Here is a 17,387-nt window from a genome sequence, read left to right on the forward strand (position 1 = left end):
CACATTCCACAGGGGAATGTATAGACTCCGTACAGTTGTCGTTGGAAATGAACTCCAAACTCAGATGACCCGAGATGTAATAGCATCATGCCAAACGATATGCTACTGTGGCATCTGACCTGTTGAGTCTTTCCAGTGTTTTCTGTTTATTTTTTTTGGTTCAGTTTTCCAGCACCTCTAGTATTTTGATAAAAGTCATGGTTGCTCTGTGTCAGAAGAGCTGCCGGATTAGCTTGTTCAGTTATATCAGTTGCAGTCACTTTCTCTTTATTCAACCTGTTGAAAATTAAATGCTTCCTTGAAGGCTGAGGAACTGAAGTCTTGTGGGTTTGTGTTATGAGAATTGTGGCTGGCTGGAATTTCATCAAAGTCTTTTAGCCCCACATAAAACCTTGACAGTAATCCAGAACATCATCGCTAAACCTTTGCAAAAATTCATCTGACCATAACATATTTATTGAATCAGGTACAACCTTTTGAATCTCTGCCAAGTTGTATTATGGCCGGCAATTGAGTGTGATATAGTCTGTGTTCCTGAGCTTAGTTATAAATCTCAGCCCAGAGGAATATTCTACATTGTAAAATTCACATAAAAGTTAAGTCGATTTTTGAATGTTTCTGACAGATCACTATAACAGAAGTTAGAAAGTTCCAGTTTGTTCTCTGCTTTAGTCAGTCTTTCGCAGTGTCCCAGGATTTCTAGGAATTGGAGGGATGGTTGTTCAATAGCTAAATGCAACCCCACTCTGCTTTCTACAGTGAATTGATCTCAACCTGAGCCCAACAGGACCCATCTATCGGTCGCAAGCTCCGGGTGGCGAGTGTATAATCTGATAAAACAGTCAGATTAAACCTTGTCAGGTTGGCTCAGCACCCTATCCATTTCAGATAATTTGCTGCATCTTGGTACATTTGAAAAGCGTTTTTGAGATTGTTATGTTATCAAAAGCGGTGGTAGGGTGGAGATATATCTCTACCAAAGAGGTGTATGGCACTCCTTCCCTCTGCCAGCCTACAGGTCACCCTTGGGCAAGATGTAGCACCTGCTTCCCCCACCCCCCGCCCCGCTTTAAGGTCATTGCGAACAGGAGGTGGATGGTAATATGAGCAACTGATCCATTTCACAAGTCCTGGTTATGTGACCACTGACGCCAGGCAGACAATCTCTGAAGAGATTGATCACTGAAGAGTATTGATAATGGCTGGGATCACCCGACTTTTACTGCCCAAAAGAAGGCAATGGTGAACTACTCATGTAGGAATCTTAGCGAAGAACAATCATAGTCATGGAATGACCATGATCACCTACATTTTAGCACATACTGAACAAGTGATATTACCAACAATGGTCGGAACGGTCATATTTTGTCAGGTGAGCGTTGGCATGGATTAGTCATGTTTACTACACTCAGACTCTCGAATGGACCTCTTGTACGATAAGGTAGATTCTTGGCCTCATAATCTACCTCATAAGGGTCTTGCACTTTATCGTGTACCTGTACTGCACTTCCTTTGTAGCTTTTATACTTTATTCTACATTGTTATTGTTTTTCCTTATTTTAGCTCAGTCTACTATGTAATAATTTCATCTGTGTCAAGTTTTTCACTATGTCTTGCTATATGTGACAATAATGAACCAAACCAAAAAATCCTCCTCATTAAAAATCTTTGGATACTAATTAAAATAGTGATGTGAGATATTGGCATCATCTATGATGCTGATCTTTTGATAGAAATAGCGTTATGTTCGCTGGTTACTGAACTGATTTAGTTTGACTGTGAGCTACCTACCTGCCGACCCACCATCAAGGACATACTGTATATATAGAAAGGTGCTGGAGAAGGGCCAGTAACATCATGAAGGATCCCACCCACCCTGCCCATAGACTGTTTGTCCCACTTCCATTATGGAATAGGCCATGTGGCATCCACCCCAGGGCCACCAGACTCAAAACCATTGCAATAGACACAAAAAGCTGGAGGTACTCAGCAAGCCAGGCAGTATCTATGGAAAAGGGTAAGCAGTTGACTCAGTAAACAATCAAGATAAAAAGTCAGAGTTCGAAGGTAGAGGGAAGGGAGGAAGAAATACAAGGTAGTAGGTGACAGGAGAGGGGATGGGATGAAGTAAAGAGCTGGGAAGTTGATTGATGAAATAGATCTGGAGGACTAAAGAGCTGGTTGTAGACCTGAGGAGGGCTAAGGCACTGGTAACCCCTGTTTCCATTCACGGGGTCAGTGTGGACATGGTGGTGGATGAATACAAATACCTGCAGATATGAATTGACAATAAACTGGACTGGTCAAAGAACACTGAGGCGGTCTACAAGAAGGGTCAGAGCCGTCTCTATTTCCTGAGGAGACTGAGGTCCTTTAACATCTGCCGGACGATGCTGAGGATGTTCTACGAGTCTGTGGTGGCCAGTGCTATCATGTTTGCTGTTGTGTGCTGGGGCAGCAGGCTGAGGGTAGCAGACACCAACAGAATCAACAAACTCATTCGTAAGGCCAGTGATGTTGTGGGGATGGAACTGGACTCTCTGAAGGTGGTGTCTGAAAAGAGGATGCTGTCCAAGTTGCATGCCATCTTGGACAATGTCTCCCATCCACTACATAATGGATTGGTTGGGCACAGGAGTACATTTAGCCAGAGACTCATTCATCCGAGATGCAACACTGAGCATCATAGGAAGTTATTCCTGCCTGTGGCCTTCAAACTTTACAACTCCTCCCTTGGAGGGTCAGACACCCTGAGCCAATAGGCTGGTCCTGGACTTATTTCCTGGCATAATTTACATGTTACTATTTAATTATTTATGGTTTTATTACTATTTAATTATTTATGGTGCAACTGTAATGAAAACCAATTTCCCCCGGGATCAATAAATTATGACTATGACTATACTACTGGAAGAGGAAATCTGATAGGAGGGGACAGAAGACCATGGAAAAAAGGGAAGGGTTAGTAAGGAGATAATGTGAGAAAGAGAAATGGGAATGGGGACTGGTGTAAGAGAAGTGAGAGGCATTACCAGAAGTTCAAAAAATCGATGTTCATGCCATCAGATTGGAGGCTAACCAGACGGAATATATGATATTGTTCCTCCAACCTGGCTTCATCATAACAATTGAGGAGGCCATGGACTTGTCATCTCTTTTTTCCAGTCCTGATGAAGGGTTTCGTCCTGAAATGTCACCTGTTTACTGTTTTCCATCGATGCTGTCTGGCCTGCTGAGTTCCTCCAGCATTTCGTGTGTATTCCTTTGATTTCCAGCGTCTGCAAGATCTTCTCTTGTTTGAGACTCAAAATCAGTTACTCTCCCCAAGCAGTAAGACTGATCAACTCCTCCACCCACTAACGCAACCCTGCACATCCCCCACCATCACTAGGTAACATTTCATGTCGGTCACCTTAAGTACAGACACTCATGCCGAGTGTCACTTTATGGACATACAATCAATCTGTGTATTTTATGTATTTATAATTATTGTGTTGTTCTTATTCTGTTCTTTATTGTGTTTTTGTGCTGCAACGGAGCTGGAGTAATAATTATTTTGTTCCCCTTTACACTTACGTACTGGAAATGACATTAAACAATCTTAGGTCATGATTGAAATCTCCAACTTGAACAAATTCCTGAGAAACTTACAAATTCACCAAAATACAACCAGCATGACCTTCTTCTGACAGTGCTGCCTGTTATAAGTAGCAGGTATAAGTGTCCTCAGAACATTTGAGATTATTTTGTTGCAGAATTCAGCATGTACAAAATGGATAGTCGTGACAAGAGCAGTGATGCACTGCTGTGCCTATCAGTCAGTCTGCACCAATTTTAATTCACTTTCCCCAGACTGTCAAACACAATAATTGCCTTTCACGGAGACCCCAAATAGTGGTTATCAGTTTTTATGCTGTGAGCTGATGCCCACTTAGGACTGAGACTTCCCAGACACATTTTACACCGGCAGAGATTGGAGTCACTTAAATCAACCGTCTGGAAAGTGCTTCTTTTGTTAACATCTAATAGTGTTTGTACTTGTGGAGCATCTTGTTGCAATTAAGTTCTTCGATTGGATCTACCTCAGGACTAATGTCGTTACAGAGAAGCTAATAAAATGCTGAATGACAGTGAAGTCAAAGTCAAGGTGCCTATAAGGAGTTTGTATATTCCCACCCCCCGTGACCATGTGGGTTTGTGCCTAGTGCTTCAGTTTCCCCTCACATTCCAAAGCCGTACGGGTTAGTAGGATAATTGGTCACATGGGTGTAATTGGGGGGTGCAGTCTCATTAGGCCAGATGAGCCCATTTACTAAATAAATAAATAAAATAAAATAATTTGCATCGCTCTAAATGGAAAGTACCTTGTATAAGGTGCCGATCTTCATAGGTTAAAGATAAAGGATCAAATATCAACTTTCAACATACATCAAAGTTGCTGGTGAACGCAGCAGGCCAAGCAGCATCTATAGGAAGAGGTGCAGTCCTGACGAAGGCTCTCGGCCTGAAACGTCGACTGCACCTCTTCCTATAGATGCTGCTTGGCCTGCTGCGTTCACCAGCAACTTTGATGTATGTTGCTTGAATTTCCAGCATCTGCAGAATTCCTGTTGTTTGCGTTTAAATATCAACTTTACTTGGCATAACATTTACATATATGAGAAATTTGTTCTGCCATTTTGGTGTGACCTGCAATAAAACAACATTCAGCATTTATAAAAAAAATCACATAAGAATAAAGTTAGAAGTACAGATATAGAATAAAATGCTGGAGGAACTCAGCAGGTCAGGCAGCATCCATGGAAATGAATACCAGTTGACGTTTCAAGCTGAGACCCTTCCTCAGGACTGAAAAGGAAAGGGGAGAGCACCAGAATGGAAAGGTGACGGGAGGGGAAGGAGGATAGCTAGAAGTGATGGGTGAAGCGAGGTGGGTAGGAAAGAGAAAGGGCTGGAGAGGAAGGAATTTGATAGGAGTAGACCATAGGAGAAAAGGAAGGAGGTGGGGACCCAGGTGCAGATGATAGGTAGGTGAGAAGAGGTAAGAGGCCAGAGAGAGGCATAGAAGAAGAGGGGTGGGAGAAGGGAACTTTTTTTTTTACCAGAAGGAGAAGTCAATATTCATGCCATGAGGTTGGAGGCAAACTTAGCGGAATATAACAAGTTGCTCCTTCACCCTGAGGGTGACCCCATCATGATACAGGAGGAGAACATGGTCTGCTATGTTGGAATGCGAATGGGAATTAAAGTGTTTAGCCAGCAGGAAGTTCCGCTTTTGACGGATGGAGAGGAGGTGCTTGATGCAGTGGTTCCCCCAGTTTACGTCGGGTCTTACCAATGTAGAAGAGGCTTTGGTAGCACTGAATACAGTAGACGATTTCAGCAGATCACAGGTGAAGTGATGCCTCACCTGGAAGGACTGTTTGCACCCCTGAAGGCAGGTGAGGAAGGAGTATGGGCAGGTGTAGCATTTTGGCCACTTGCAGGAATAAGTGCGTGGAGGACAATGGACAAGGGAATGATGGAGGGAGCGATCCTTGTGGAAAGTGGAGAGGGTGGGGGATATGTTTGGTGGTAAGATCCCTTGGACAATGGTGGAAGTTACAGAGAATGACGTGTTGGATGCAGAGACACGTGAGATGGTAGGTAAGGGCAATCACTGTCACTGAAGAGATATCTGGAAGATGAGGAACTCGTCATTCTCACCTGTCTTCTCTAATGTTTCCATGGTTTCTGGAAGGATCACCAGGATCCTGAAGAAATGTCAGATTAATACCATAGTCAAACCTACTTGGAAGCTCAAATCCCAGGTTATGTGGGAAAAAGATGACCTAGGATTCAGGACAGCTGGCAGTTAAGAATTCCCTGTGAATGTGGAACAGCGTATATTGGCCCGACAGGATGCACGGTGCAAATCCACCTTAAGGAATATAGCAGGGGTATCCATTTGGGGTACCCGGAGAAATCGGCAGTAGCAGAACATTGTGTTCGCAATGACCGTAGGTTTGACTGCATTGGCACAGAACTACATTGCTGCGCTAATGTCTTTTGAGACTGCCTGGAGAAGGAAAACATAGAAATAAAACTAGAGAAAAAGAATTTTAACAAGCTGTAAGTAAGAACTGGAATTCGATTGTAAACAAGGTGGAACAACAGAAACCTGATTGGTTGAGGACTAACCAATCATGAGGGACAGACACCGTGGGTAATACATACCACTGGACTAGACATGCCCAGGCATCATCCCTGATGAAGATGGCAGAGTTTGTCGTCAAAACATTGGTTAAAATCGATACCTGTAGCCAACCAGAAACCTGAGAAATATATATGTCGGTAAAGCACATAATCCGTTTTCACATGAAGCTAGATTTACCAGTAAAATGTCCAAATTTTATACACAACATGAGTAAGCAAAGTTTTGAAGTATGTGAGAAGATGAATATCAGCTAAGAATTCTCTAAACTACCAAGACTGGTTAAACACTGCTGATAATCAAGAGTAAACTTTTACATAATATTAACACAAAATATTGCTCAGATAGCATTCTCCTTTACGAACTAAAACAACAGATACAGATGATGATTTTGATGGAGCAAACAAAAGAAAGATGAAAGGACTGTGCCTATGACGTTCAGTCTGGCTGAAAAACTCAATGAAAACAAAATGGCTGCCCTCCTAAAAATCAGCAGGGCTATTACTTAACAAATAAAAGCCTGAACAAATATGTATGTTTTTATGTTTATCAGCTACACCTAAGCCAAGTCACTAATCCTATTACAGATGTACATCTGACAGAAGATGGAGGAAGAAATGGATCTCATCTGAGGGGAGACATCTGGTCCACATTCCTCGTCGTGTTGGTGATGGGTTGGGTCTTGTCACATTTCTCTGATCTTTGTCAACCGGCTCACGCATTTTGTCTTGTTCCTTTTCTGTTCCCATCACAGCTGGTCTACGGGCAAGTGGGATGAGTGCAGCAGGTCCTGCGGGGGTGGGGAGCAGACTCGCCAGATCCAATGCTTCCGCAAGGTGGCCTTCCAACATGACCAGGCCGTGCCTCACTCCATGTGCCCCATGGTGACACCCCCTCGAGTACAGCCCTGCAACGCCCACGACTGCCCTCCTGAATGGAGCACGGGAGCATGGACCCAGGTAAACCAAGTAGTGCCCACCTATCCATATTTGACATTTAGCGACTCATTGAGACTGGATGCTAATGATTTTGCAGCATGTCTGCGGGTGGGATTCTATTCTGGCCCACAAAACATGGTATTTTATTCATTCTTTGGCCAACATGTATTGCCTATCCATTCTCCTGCTAACGGATGACGAGTGTGTGGAACTCGTTACCACCAAGTCACCAGGTGTCGTTAACGCAAAGATTGATAGGTTCTTGATTGGGTATGGGGTTAAAGGTTCTGGGGAGAACACAAGAGAAAGGTGGAAAAATCAGCCATGATTGAATGCCAGAGCAGACATAATGGGCTAAATGGTCAAATTCTGCTCCAATATCTTTATCTATTATTGTTCTTGAGAAGCTAAATAGTGAGCTAGCTTTCTGGATCTCTTTAGTCCTTGAGCTGATGGTACTCTCACAGTGCAGTTGGGTAGGTTCAGGCTTTGTGACCCCTTGTGACTGTGTCAACCATCAAATACCTCATTCACCTGCAGTTAGCCTGTAGTCTAATCTGCCTGTTAACAAGCTTGTTCAGATACTCCTTAAATATTGTGAGGGAAGTGCTCTTTCGGGCCACGTTCATCATGCTACATATGCAATACATTGTCTGCACATCCAATATCTTAGATGGATGAAAGCTGCCTTATGACTCCATGGGCCGAGGCACGATTCTAAACTTGGGCATTACCTGTGTGGAGTTAGTATATTCTTCCCCAACCTCCCTTCAGATCCTCAGCTTTCCTCCCACTTTCTGAAGAAATACTGATAGTTTGATCGAATATGGCTTTTGGTACCAAAATGTAGATTAGTAACAAAAGAGAAAAAAAGGAAAGAACAGACACAAGAGGGAAGGTGATGGGAGAACAGGGACAAGAGGGAAGGTGATGGGAGAACAGGGACAAGAGGGAAGGTGATGGGAGACCAGGGACATGAGGGAAGGTGGTGACAGAACAGGGACACAAAATGGAAGGTGACTGGAGAACGGACACAAAAGGGAATGTTATAGGATTATAATTTGAGGGCTGCAGGGATATCAGACAAGGGGGATGAAGGTAATGAGTTGGCTCTGCTTGGATTTGGCATAGACTCAGTGGGCCAAATGGTCTCCCTCCATTTCGTAATAAGCAAGCAGTAAGAATATGCAAATCTAAAATAGATGAGACTATGTGCACACATCCATAAACAGAAAGTGCCTTCTCATACTGATAACACTAATGGCTAAATATGGTTTCACACCATGGAGTAATAGAGCTGTACAGCATGAAATAGGCCCTTGGGCCCAGCTCACCTTGCCTGTTGTGCTAATTGTCCAAAGACACACACTTGACTTTTTAGGAACAGCTTATTCCCCTCTGCTATCAGATTTCTGAACAGTCCATAAATACTACATTGCTATTCCTTTTTTTGCATTTTTTATTTTTTTCTTGCAACTTATGATATTATTTATGTTTTGCACTATACTGCTGTCACAAAAACAACAAATTTCATGATGTATGTCAGTGATAAAAAGTCTGATTCTGATCCTGACATTAGAGCAGAAAAAAAATTGTCCATGGTAGCGCATGATGTGGTCTGAGGTGTTTCATTGATCAGGGTTGTGCAGGTTGATTCGAGAGCCTGATGGTTGTAGGAAAATAGCTGTTCCTGAACCTAGTGGTGTGGGGCTTCCGGCTTCGTTACCACTTGCCTAACAGTAGCAGCAAGAATAGGACATGGCCCAGATGATGGGGATCCTTGAAGGTAGATGCGGCCTTTTTGATGCTGACAAGGGTGGGGATGACTATGCTCATGATAGACCAGGCTAGATAGACATTCCCTATCAAATCCTTAGAAAGATGTGACATAGGATCGAAAGATGTAGAACCCTTGTGGATAGAGTTAAGAAACTGCAAGGGTAAAAAGCCCTTGATGGGAGTTATATACAGACCTCCAAATAGTAGCCAGAATGTGTGATATAAACCAACAGGAAATAGAAAAGGCATGTAATAAGGGCAAAGTTATGATAGCAATGGGGTTTCAATGAATTGAAATGAATTGACTTGACTTTATTATTTACATCCTTCATATACATGAGTAAAAATCTTTACATTATGTAAATGTGCAATATGCAATTTATAGTAATTTGTTATAAACAGTATGTACAACAGGACAATCAATATAACATAGAAATACAATTGTATCAGCTTGAATTAATCTGTCTGATGACAGCTCTGGGAAGAAGCTGTCCCGGAGCTTGTAGATCCTGGCTTTTCTGCTGCAGTACCGTTTTCCAGATGGTAGCAGCTGGAACAGTTTGTGGTTGGAGTGACTCAGGTCCCCAAAGATCCTTTGGGCCCTTTTTACACACCTGTATTTGTAAATGTCCTGAATCGTGAGAAATTCACATCTACAGATGCACCGGGCTGTCCATACCACTCTCTGCAGAGTCCTGTGATTGAGAGAAGTACATCTCCCATAGCAGGTGGTGATGCAGCCAGTCAGGATGCTCTCAGTTGTGCTCCTGTAGAAAGTTCTTAGGATTTGGGGGCCCATACCAAACTTCTTCAACCGTCTGAGGTGAAAGAGGCACTGTTGTGCTTTTTTCACCACACAGCCGGTATGTACAGACTACGTGAGATCCTTGGTGATGTGTATGCCGAGGAACTTAAAGCTGTTCACCCTCTCAACTCCAGATCCATTGATGTCAATAGGGGTTAGTCTTGCAGATTGGCAAAATCAAGTTTATGCTGGATCCCAAGAGAGGGAATTTGTAGAATGCCTCTAAGCTGGCTTTTTAGAGCAGCTTGTGGTGGGGAATGGAAATTTTGGAGTTGGGTACTGTGTAATAAACCAAGTTTGATTAGGGTGTTTAAGGTAAAGGAAACCAGTGATCATAATATAGAACCCACCCTGCAGTTCGAAAAGGGGAAAATATAAGTCAGATGTATCAGTATTTCAGCGGAGTGAAGAGAATTACAGAGGCATGAAAGAGGAGCTGGCCAAAGATGATTGGAAGGGGACACTAGCAGGGATGATGGCAAAAGAACAATAGCTGGAGATTCTGGGGTTAATTTGGAAGATGCTGGATAGATACATCCTAAACATGAAGAAGTATTCTAAAGGGAGGTTGAAGCAACCATAGCTGACAAAGGAACTCAAAACAGCATATAAGCAAACAAGAGGGCATATAAAATAGCAAAAAAATTGTGGGAAGTTAGAGGATTGGGAAGTTTTTAACAACCAACATAAAGTAACAAAAAAAACCCAAGGAGAGAAAAGACAAAACAAGAAGTGAAGCTAGCGAATAATATAAAAGAGGATGTTAGAAGTTTGTCTTATATAAAGGGTAAAAGCAAGGTGAGAGTGGTTATTGGATCGCTGAAACATTATGCTGCAGAGTTAGTAACGGCGGATAAAGAAATGGTGGAGGAACTTAATAATTATTTTATGTCAGTCATCACTGTGGAAGCTACTAGCAGTATGCTGGAAATTCAAGAATGTCAAGGGACAGAACTGAGTGTTGTTACTATTACTAACGAAAAGGTGCTGAGGAAAGGAGAAGTCTTAAAGTAGATAAATCACATGGATCAGATGGACTACATCCCAAGGTTCTGAAAGAGGTAGCTGAAGAGATTGTGGAGGCATTAGTAATGATCTTTCAAGAATCACAAACAAGAGAAAATCTGCAGATGCTAGAAATCCAAGAAACACACACAAAATGCTGGAGGAACTCAGCAGGCCAGGCAACATCTATGGAAAAAAAATACAGTCGCTGTTTCGGACTGAAACCCTTCGGCAGGACTGGCGTTTTGTGTCTGTTGTTCATCTTTCAAGAATCACTAGATTCTGGAATGGTTCTGGAGGACTGGAAAATTGCAAATGTCATTCCACTCTTTAAGAAGCGGGGTGGGAGGGGAAGGCAGAAGAAGGAAATTATAGGCCATTTAACATGACTTCTGTGGTTGGGAAGATCTTGGAGTCCATTATTAAGGATGAGGTTTCGGGGTACTTGGAGGCACATGATAAAATAGGCCAAAGTCAGCATGATTTCCTTAAGGGGAAATCTCGCCTGACAAATCTGTTGGAATTATTTGAGGAAAAATACAAACAAGATAGACTAAAGGAGAGACAGTGGATGTTGCTCATTTGGATTTTCAGAAGCCCTTTGACAAGGTGCTACACATGAAACTACTTAACAAGATAATAGCATGGATAAAGATTAGTTGTCTGTCAGGAGGCAAAGAGTGGGCATAAATGAGGCCTTTCCTGGTTGGCTTCCAGTGACAAGTGGTGTTCCACAGGGGTCTATGTTGGGACCACTTCTTTTCAAGTTATATGTACATGATTTGCACGATGGAATTGATGGCCTTACGGCTATTAATATGAAGATGCAGTGGCATGCAAAAGTTTGGGCACCCCAGTCAAAATTTCTGTTACTGTGAATAGCTAAGCGAGTAAAAGATGAACTGATTTCCAAAAGGTATAAATTTAAAGATGACACATTTCTTTAATATTTTAAGCAGGATTATTTTTTTATTTCCATCTTTTACAGTTTCAAAATAACAAAAAAGGAAAAGGGCCCAAAGCAAAAGTTTGGGCACCCTGCACGGCAGTACTTAGCAACACCCCCTTTGGCAAGTATCGCAGCTTGTAAACACTTTTTGTAGCCAGCTGAGAGTCTTTCAGCTCTTGTTTCGGGGATTTTCGCTCATTCTTCCTTGCAAAAGGCTTCTAGTTCTGTGAGATTCTTGGGCCGTCTTGCATGCACTGCTCTTTTGAGGTCTATCCACAGATTCTCGATGATGTTTAGGTCAGGGGACTGTGAGGGCCATGGCAAAACCTTCAGCTTGCACCTCTTGAGGTAGTCCATTGTGGATTTTGAGGTGTGTTTAGGTTCTTTATCCTGTTGTAGAAGCCATCCTCTTTTCATCTTCGGCTTTTTTACAGACGGTGTGATGTTTGCTTCCAGAATTTGCTGGTATTTAATTGAATTTATTCTTCCCTCTACCAGTAAATGTTCCCTAATGCAGCCAAGAAGTTATATTTTAACATCATCAGTCCACAGGACTTGTTTCCAAAATGCATTAGGCTTGTTTAGATGTTCCTTTGAACTTTTGAATAGAATTTTTTGGCCGCAATGAGCAAAGGTATGTTTGCAGATAAAGGGGTGCAGAATTTCATGAAAGGAACCCCTCTCCAACTGTTAAGCACAGGGGTGGATCGATCATGCTTTGGGCTTGTGTTGCAGCCAGTGGCACGGGGAACATTTACTGGTAGAGGGAAGAACAGATTCAATTAAATACCAGCCAATTCTGGAAGCAAACATCACACCATCTGTAAAAAGGCCGAAGATGAAAAGAGGATGGCTTCTACAACAGGATAATGAACCCAAACACACCTCAAAATCCACAATGGACTACCTCAAGAGGCACAAGCTAAAGGTTTTGCCATGGCCCTCACAGTCCCCTGACCTAAACATCATCGAGAATCTGTGGATAGACCTCAAAAGAGCAGTGTGTGCAAGATGGTCCAAGAATCTCACAGAACTAAAAGCCTTTTGCAAGGAAGAATGGGTGAAAATCCCCGAAAAAGGAATTGAAAGATTCTTAGCTGGCTACAAAAAGCGCTTACAAGCTGTGATACTTGCCAAAGGGGGTGTTACTAAGTACTGACCATACAGGGTGCCCACACTTTTGCTTCGGGCTCTTTTCCTTTTTTGTTATTTTGAAACTGTAAAAGATGGAAATGAAAAAATTTTCATGCTTAAGATATTGAAGAAATGTGTCATTTTTAACTTTATGACTTTTGGAAATCAGTTCATCTTTTACTTGCTTAGCAATTCACAGTAACAGAAATTTTGACCAGGGGTGCCCAAACTTCTGCATGCCACTGTAGCTGGAGGGGCAGGTTGTATTGAGGAGCAAATGGGCAAAGAAATGGCAGATGGAATATAGTGTCAGGAAGTGTATGGTCATGCATTTTGGTAGAAGGAATAAAGACATAGACCAGGTGTTCCCAATTTTTTTTAATGCTATGTACCCCTCTAAACGGGGAGAAAAATCAAAAAAAAATTTGAGATGCAAAGGGACTTAGGAGTTGTTGTGCAGAATTCCCTAAAGCTTAGTGTGCAGGTGGAGTCAGTGGTGAGGAAGGCAAATGCAATGTTGGCATTCATCTCAAGATGACCAGAATATAAAAGCACGGATGTAATGTTGAGGCTTTATAAGGCACTGGTCAGACCTCACTTGGAGTATTTTGAGCAGTTATGGGCCTCTTATCTAAGGGAGGATGTACTGACGGTGGAGGGGGTCCAGAGTAGGTTTATGAGAATAGTTCTGGGAATGAAAGGGTTAAAGTATGAGAAGCATTTAATGACTATGGACTTGTACTCGCTGGAGTTTAGAAAGATCTCAGTGAAGCCTATTGAATATTGAAAGGTGGATGTAGGGAGGATATTTCCTATAGTGGGTGAATTAAGGACCGGAGGGCACAGCCTCAATCTAGAGGGACATCCATTTCGAGCAGAGATGAGGAGGAATTTTCTTTAGCCGAAGGGTAGTGATTCTATGGAAGTCATTGCCACAAGCGATTGTGGAGGCCAAGTTATTGACTATATTTAGAGCGGAGGTTGATAAGTTCTTGAATATTGAGGGCATCAAAGGTTATGGGGAGAAGGCAGGAAAATGGGGTTGAGAGGGATAATAAATAAGTCATGATGGAATGACAAGGAAGACTCAATAGGCCGATTAGATTAGATTAGATTCAACTTTATTGTCATTGTACCAAGTACAGATACGAAGCCAGTGAAATGCATTTAGCATCTGACCAGAAATGCAAAGAATAGAGTTATTTACAAAATAACTGTGAATAAAAAAAAGTGCTACAGCACACAAATATAAAAGTACTGAGACAGTACAATATTGGTACAATACTGCTTAGCGCTGTGATGTGAGGTTCAGCAGTGTCACAGCCTCAGGGAAGAAGCTCTTCCTGTGCCTGCTGATGCGGGAGCGGAGGCTCCTGTAGCGCCTACCGGTTGGGAGGAGAGTAAAAAGTCCATGGTTATGGTGAGATGTATCCCTGATAATTCTCTTCACCCTGCCCAGACAGCGTTTATGGTGGATGTTCTCAATGGTGGGCAATTGGGTGCCGATAATCCGCTGGGCAGTTTTCACCACACGCTGGAGTGCTTTGTGGTCCGATATGGGACAATTGCCATACCACACTGAGATGCAGTTGGTGAGTATGCTCTCAATGGTACAGCGGTAAAAGTCCATCAGTATCCGGGGACAGAGGTGAGCTTTCTTGATGCTCCGCAGGAAATAAAGGCGCTGTTGCTGATTAGCCTAACTATGCTCATATATTTCATGGTATCCACTAATCTCTGCAGCCTATGCTCTGGAATTGCTTTACCAGGCTCTGATGTAACCAGTCAGAACACTTTCAGTGATGCATCTGTAGAGATTATTTGGTAACATGCTGAATCTAGCTGGCTAAAGGAACAACATTGCCCTCCTTCTGGCTGTGTAATCTCTTGAGAGACACATTTCCTTATGAAGGGTTTATACTATTTTACAACTGCCTCAAAAGCGTCCTCGGATCAGCAGTTGTATGCATGTCCTGCTGCATGCAGCTTATTTTTTTTTAAAATAAGAGGAAGATAGGCCTTATTTGCCACAGGTACCTTGAAACAACAAATTATGCAGTGAAATGTGTCATTTGCATCTGCGACAAACACAGTCCAAGTATGTGCTGGGGACAGCCCTCAAGTCTTGGCACGCTTCTGGCGCCCAGATAGAATATCCACAACTTACTAATACTCACCCATGTGTCATTGGAACGTATAAATTTTTACAGACAGCGGTGGGAATTGCGCCCATTTCCGGCACTGTATTGCACTGCGCGACCATGCTACCTTTTACATTGTCTGTAATTGCAAAAATTCAGTAGATACACATATTTTTATGGTGTATCAATTGAATTTGCCAATGCCTCTAATTCCTTAGGAGTTTGCAAAGATTCGGAATGACATCTAAAACTGTGACACACTTCTATAGATGTGTAGTGGAGAGTATAGTGACTGGCTGCATCATAGCCTGGTATGGCGACACCAATGTCCTTGTAGGGAAAATTGTCCAAGAAGTAATGGATACGCCCCAGTCCATCATGGGTGAAGCCCTCTCTAGCAAGGAGCATATCTACACAAAACATTGTAACAGTAAAGCAGCATCCATCATCAGGAATCCCCACCCCCCTCTTCTTGCTACTGCCATCAGGAGGAAGGTACAGGAATTCAGGGCCCACACCACTAGGTCCAGGAATAGCTATTGCCCCTCAACCATCAGGCTCTTGAATGAAAGGGAATGACTTCACTCAACTTCACTTCACCATTGAGATGTTCCCACAACCCATGGACTCGCTTTCAAGGACCCTTCATCTCATGTTCTCGATTTTCATGGTTTATTTATTTATTATTATTCTGTCTTTCTTTTTGTACTTGCACAGTGTGTGTCTTTTGCACACTGGATGAACGCCCTGTTGTCTTTCATTGTTTCTGTTATGGTTGTTAATCTATTATGGATTTATTGAGTATGCCCACAAGAAAATGAATATCAGGGTTGTATATAGTGACGTATATGTACTTTGATAATAAATTTGCCTTGAATTTTTGCAGAAAGCCAGGAATTTACAGACATCTTCCCTGGAACCATGAGAAAAGGACAGAAAAGTTCAGGCCCTATGTAAAATAAACCCTTAACTGTGCTCCGAAATGTCCTAACACGTTATTCAATTCAAGGGCAAGTCAGAATGGAGAAAACGTACAGATATGCCGGTGACGTCCACATATCCCAGATGTACAAAAATAAACTTAGTTCAAATCGGATTTGGAAATCCCTTTGTACGGACGTATTCTCCTGTAATAGAAGCCTTTTTTGGATGCATTCCAACACTTATAAACAGCTTTTCATTTCCTATTAGACATTTCAATAGAGCTGCAAGGAATTGGGGCTTCTCTGAAAGTACTTTGTTATTCTTTCACACAATGTTGCTGCCCTCTGAAGGTCGTACTAAAGATTTCACTTAGGTCTTCTGACAGCAGTAAACTAAACCACACCTGCTTAGATCTGGTGAGATGCCAGTACATTGTGATCTGCAATTTACTACCCGCCAGTGATTTAGAGCTCCTGTCTGGGGATGATCATGTTTCAGTCACAGTCATTATACAACCTGTGGGTCCGAATCAACTTCATTTGCTAAGAAGTCACGTACCTGAACAAGGGTACTCTAAACTCCACACAAAAGCAATCCTACTGGCAATTCTTTTATTCACTTGGTGCATTGTACAACATTTCCGGTCTCAGAGTTACTAGGAATGGAATTAGCAAAGGGACTGGAAAAGATGTATTAGAAAGAAAGTGATCTATCGGAATGGTACCAGAAATGAACAAATCTAATTTTAAAGGCAGACTGGCAAGCCAATGGTCTGTTATATAGACTACCAAACTTAATGGTGACCAGATACGCTCTTTACCCTTTAGAAGGGTGAACACAACAAATATCTACATGGGATAGTCTGTAGACAGGGTTGTAAAGGTAAGAGTCAATAATAAATTTGGTGTGGAATTCTGGTGAAGTATCTTTATCCAGAGGGTAGAAAGGAATGTAAAAGGAACTTAAAACACATTGCCTTTTATAAATCAGGCATTAATTGAGTTGGGGTATGATCCTGAAATGGTACAAGACATTACTGAGGCTGAATATGGAGTATTTTGTGCAGTTCTGGTCACCTACTTACAGGAAAGATACCAATAAACTTGAAAGACCATGTGAGCAAAAGATAGAGGAGCAAAATTGGGCCACTTGGCCCATCGAGTCTGCTCCAACATATCATCATGGCTGATACATTACTCTCTCATTTCTCTCTCAGCCCCATTCTTCTGCCTTCTCCCTATATCCTTTCATGCCCTGACTTATCAACATCTGCCTTAAATATGTCTAATGATCTGGCCTCCACAGCCACCAGTGACAACAAATTTCACAGATTTACCACTCCCTGGCTAAAGAAATTCCTCCTTATCTCGGTTCTAAATGCACGTCCCTCGATTCAGAGGCTGCATCCTCTGATCTTAGACTCTCCCACCATAGGAAACATCCTCTCCACATCCACTCTATCAAGGCCCTTCAACATTTAATAGGTTTCAATGAGATCCCACCTCATATGATAAGCCTT

General features: G+C 42.3%; 1 protein-coding gene across 1 annotated transcript in view; it reads left to right on the forward strand.

Moving 5' to 3' along the window:
• The window catches only part of adamts18 (ADAM metallopeptidase with thrombospondin type 1 motif, 18), a 348,492-nt gene that overhangs the window by 318,334 nt on the left and 12,771 nt on the right, over nucleotides 1-17,387 (forward strand). The window contains exon 17 of the mRNA XM_063067228.1: nucleotides 6,948-7,152. Coding sequence (XP_062923298.1) covers nucleotides 6,948-7,152 — 205 coding nt within the window. The remainder of the gene's footprint in view (nucleotides 1-6,947; nucleotides 7,153-17,387) is intronic.

Source organism: Mobula hypostoma, chromosome 14 (assembly GCF_963921235.1).
Source record: "Mobula hypostoma chromosome 14, sMobHyp1.1, whole genome shotgun sequence".
NCBI lineage: Eukaryota > Metazoa > Chordata > Chondrichthyes > Myliobatiformes > Myliobatidae > Mobula > Mobula hypostoma.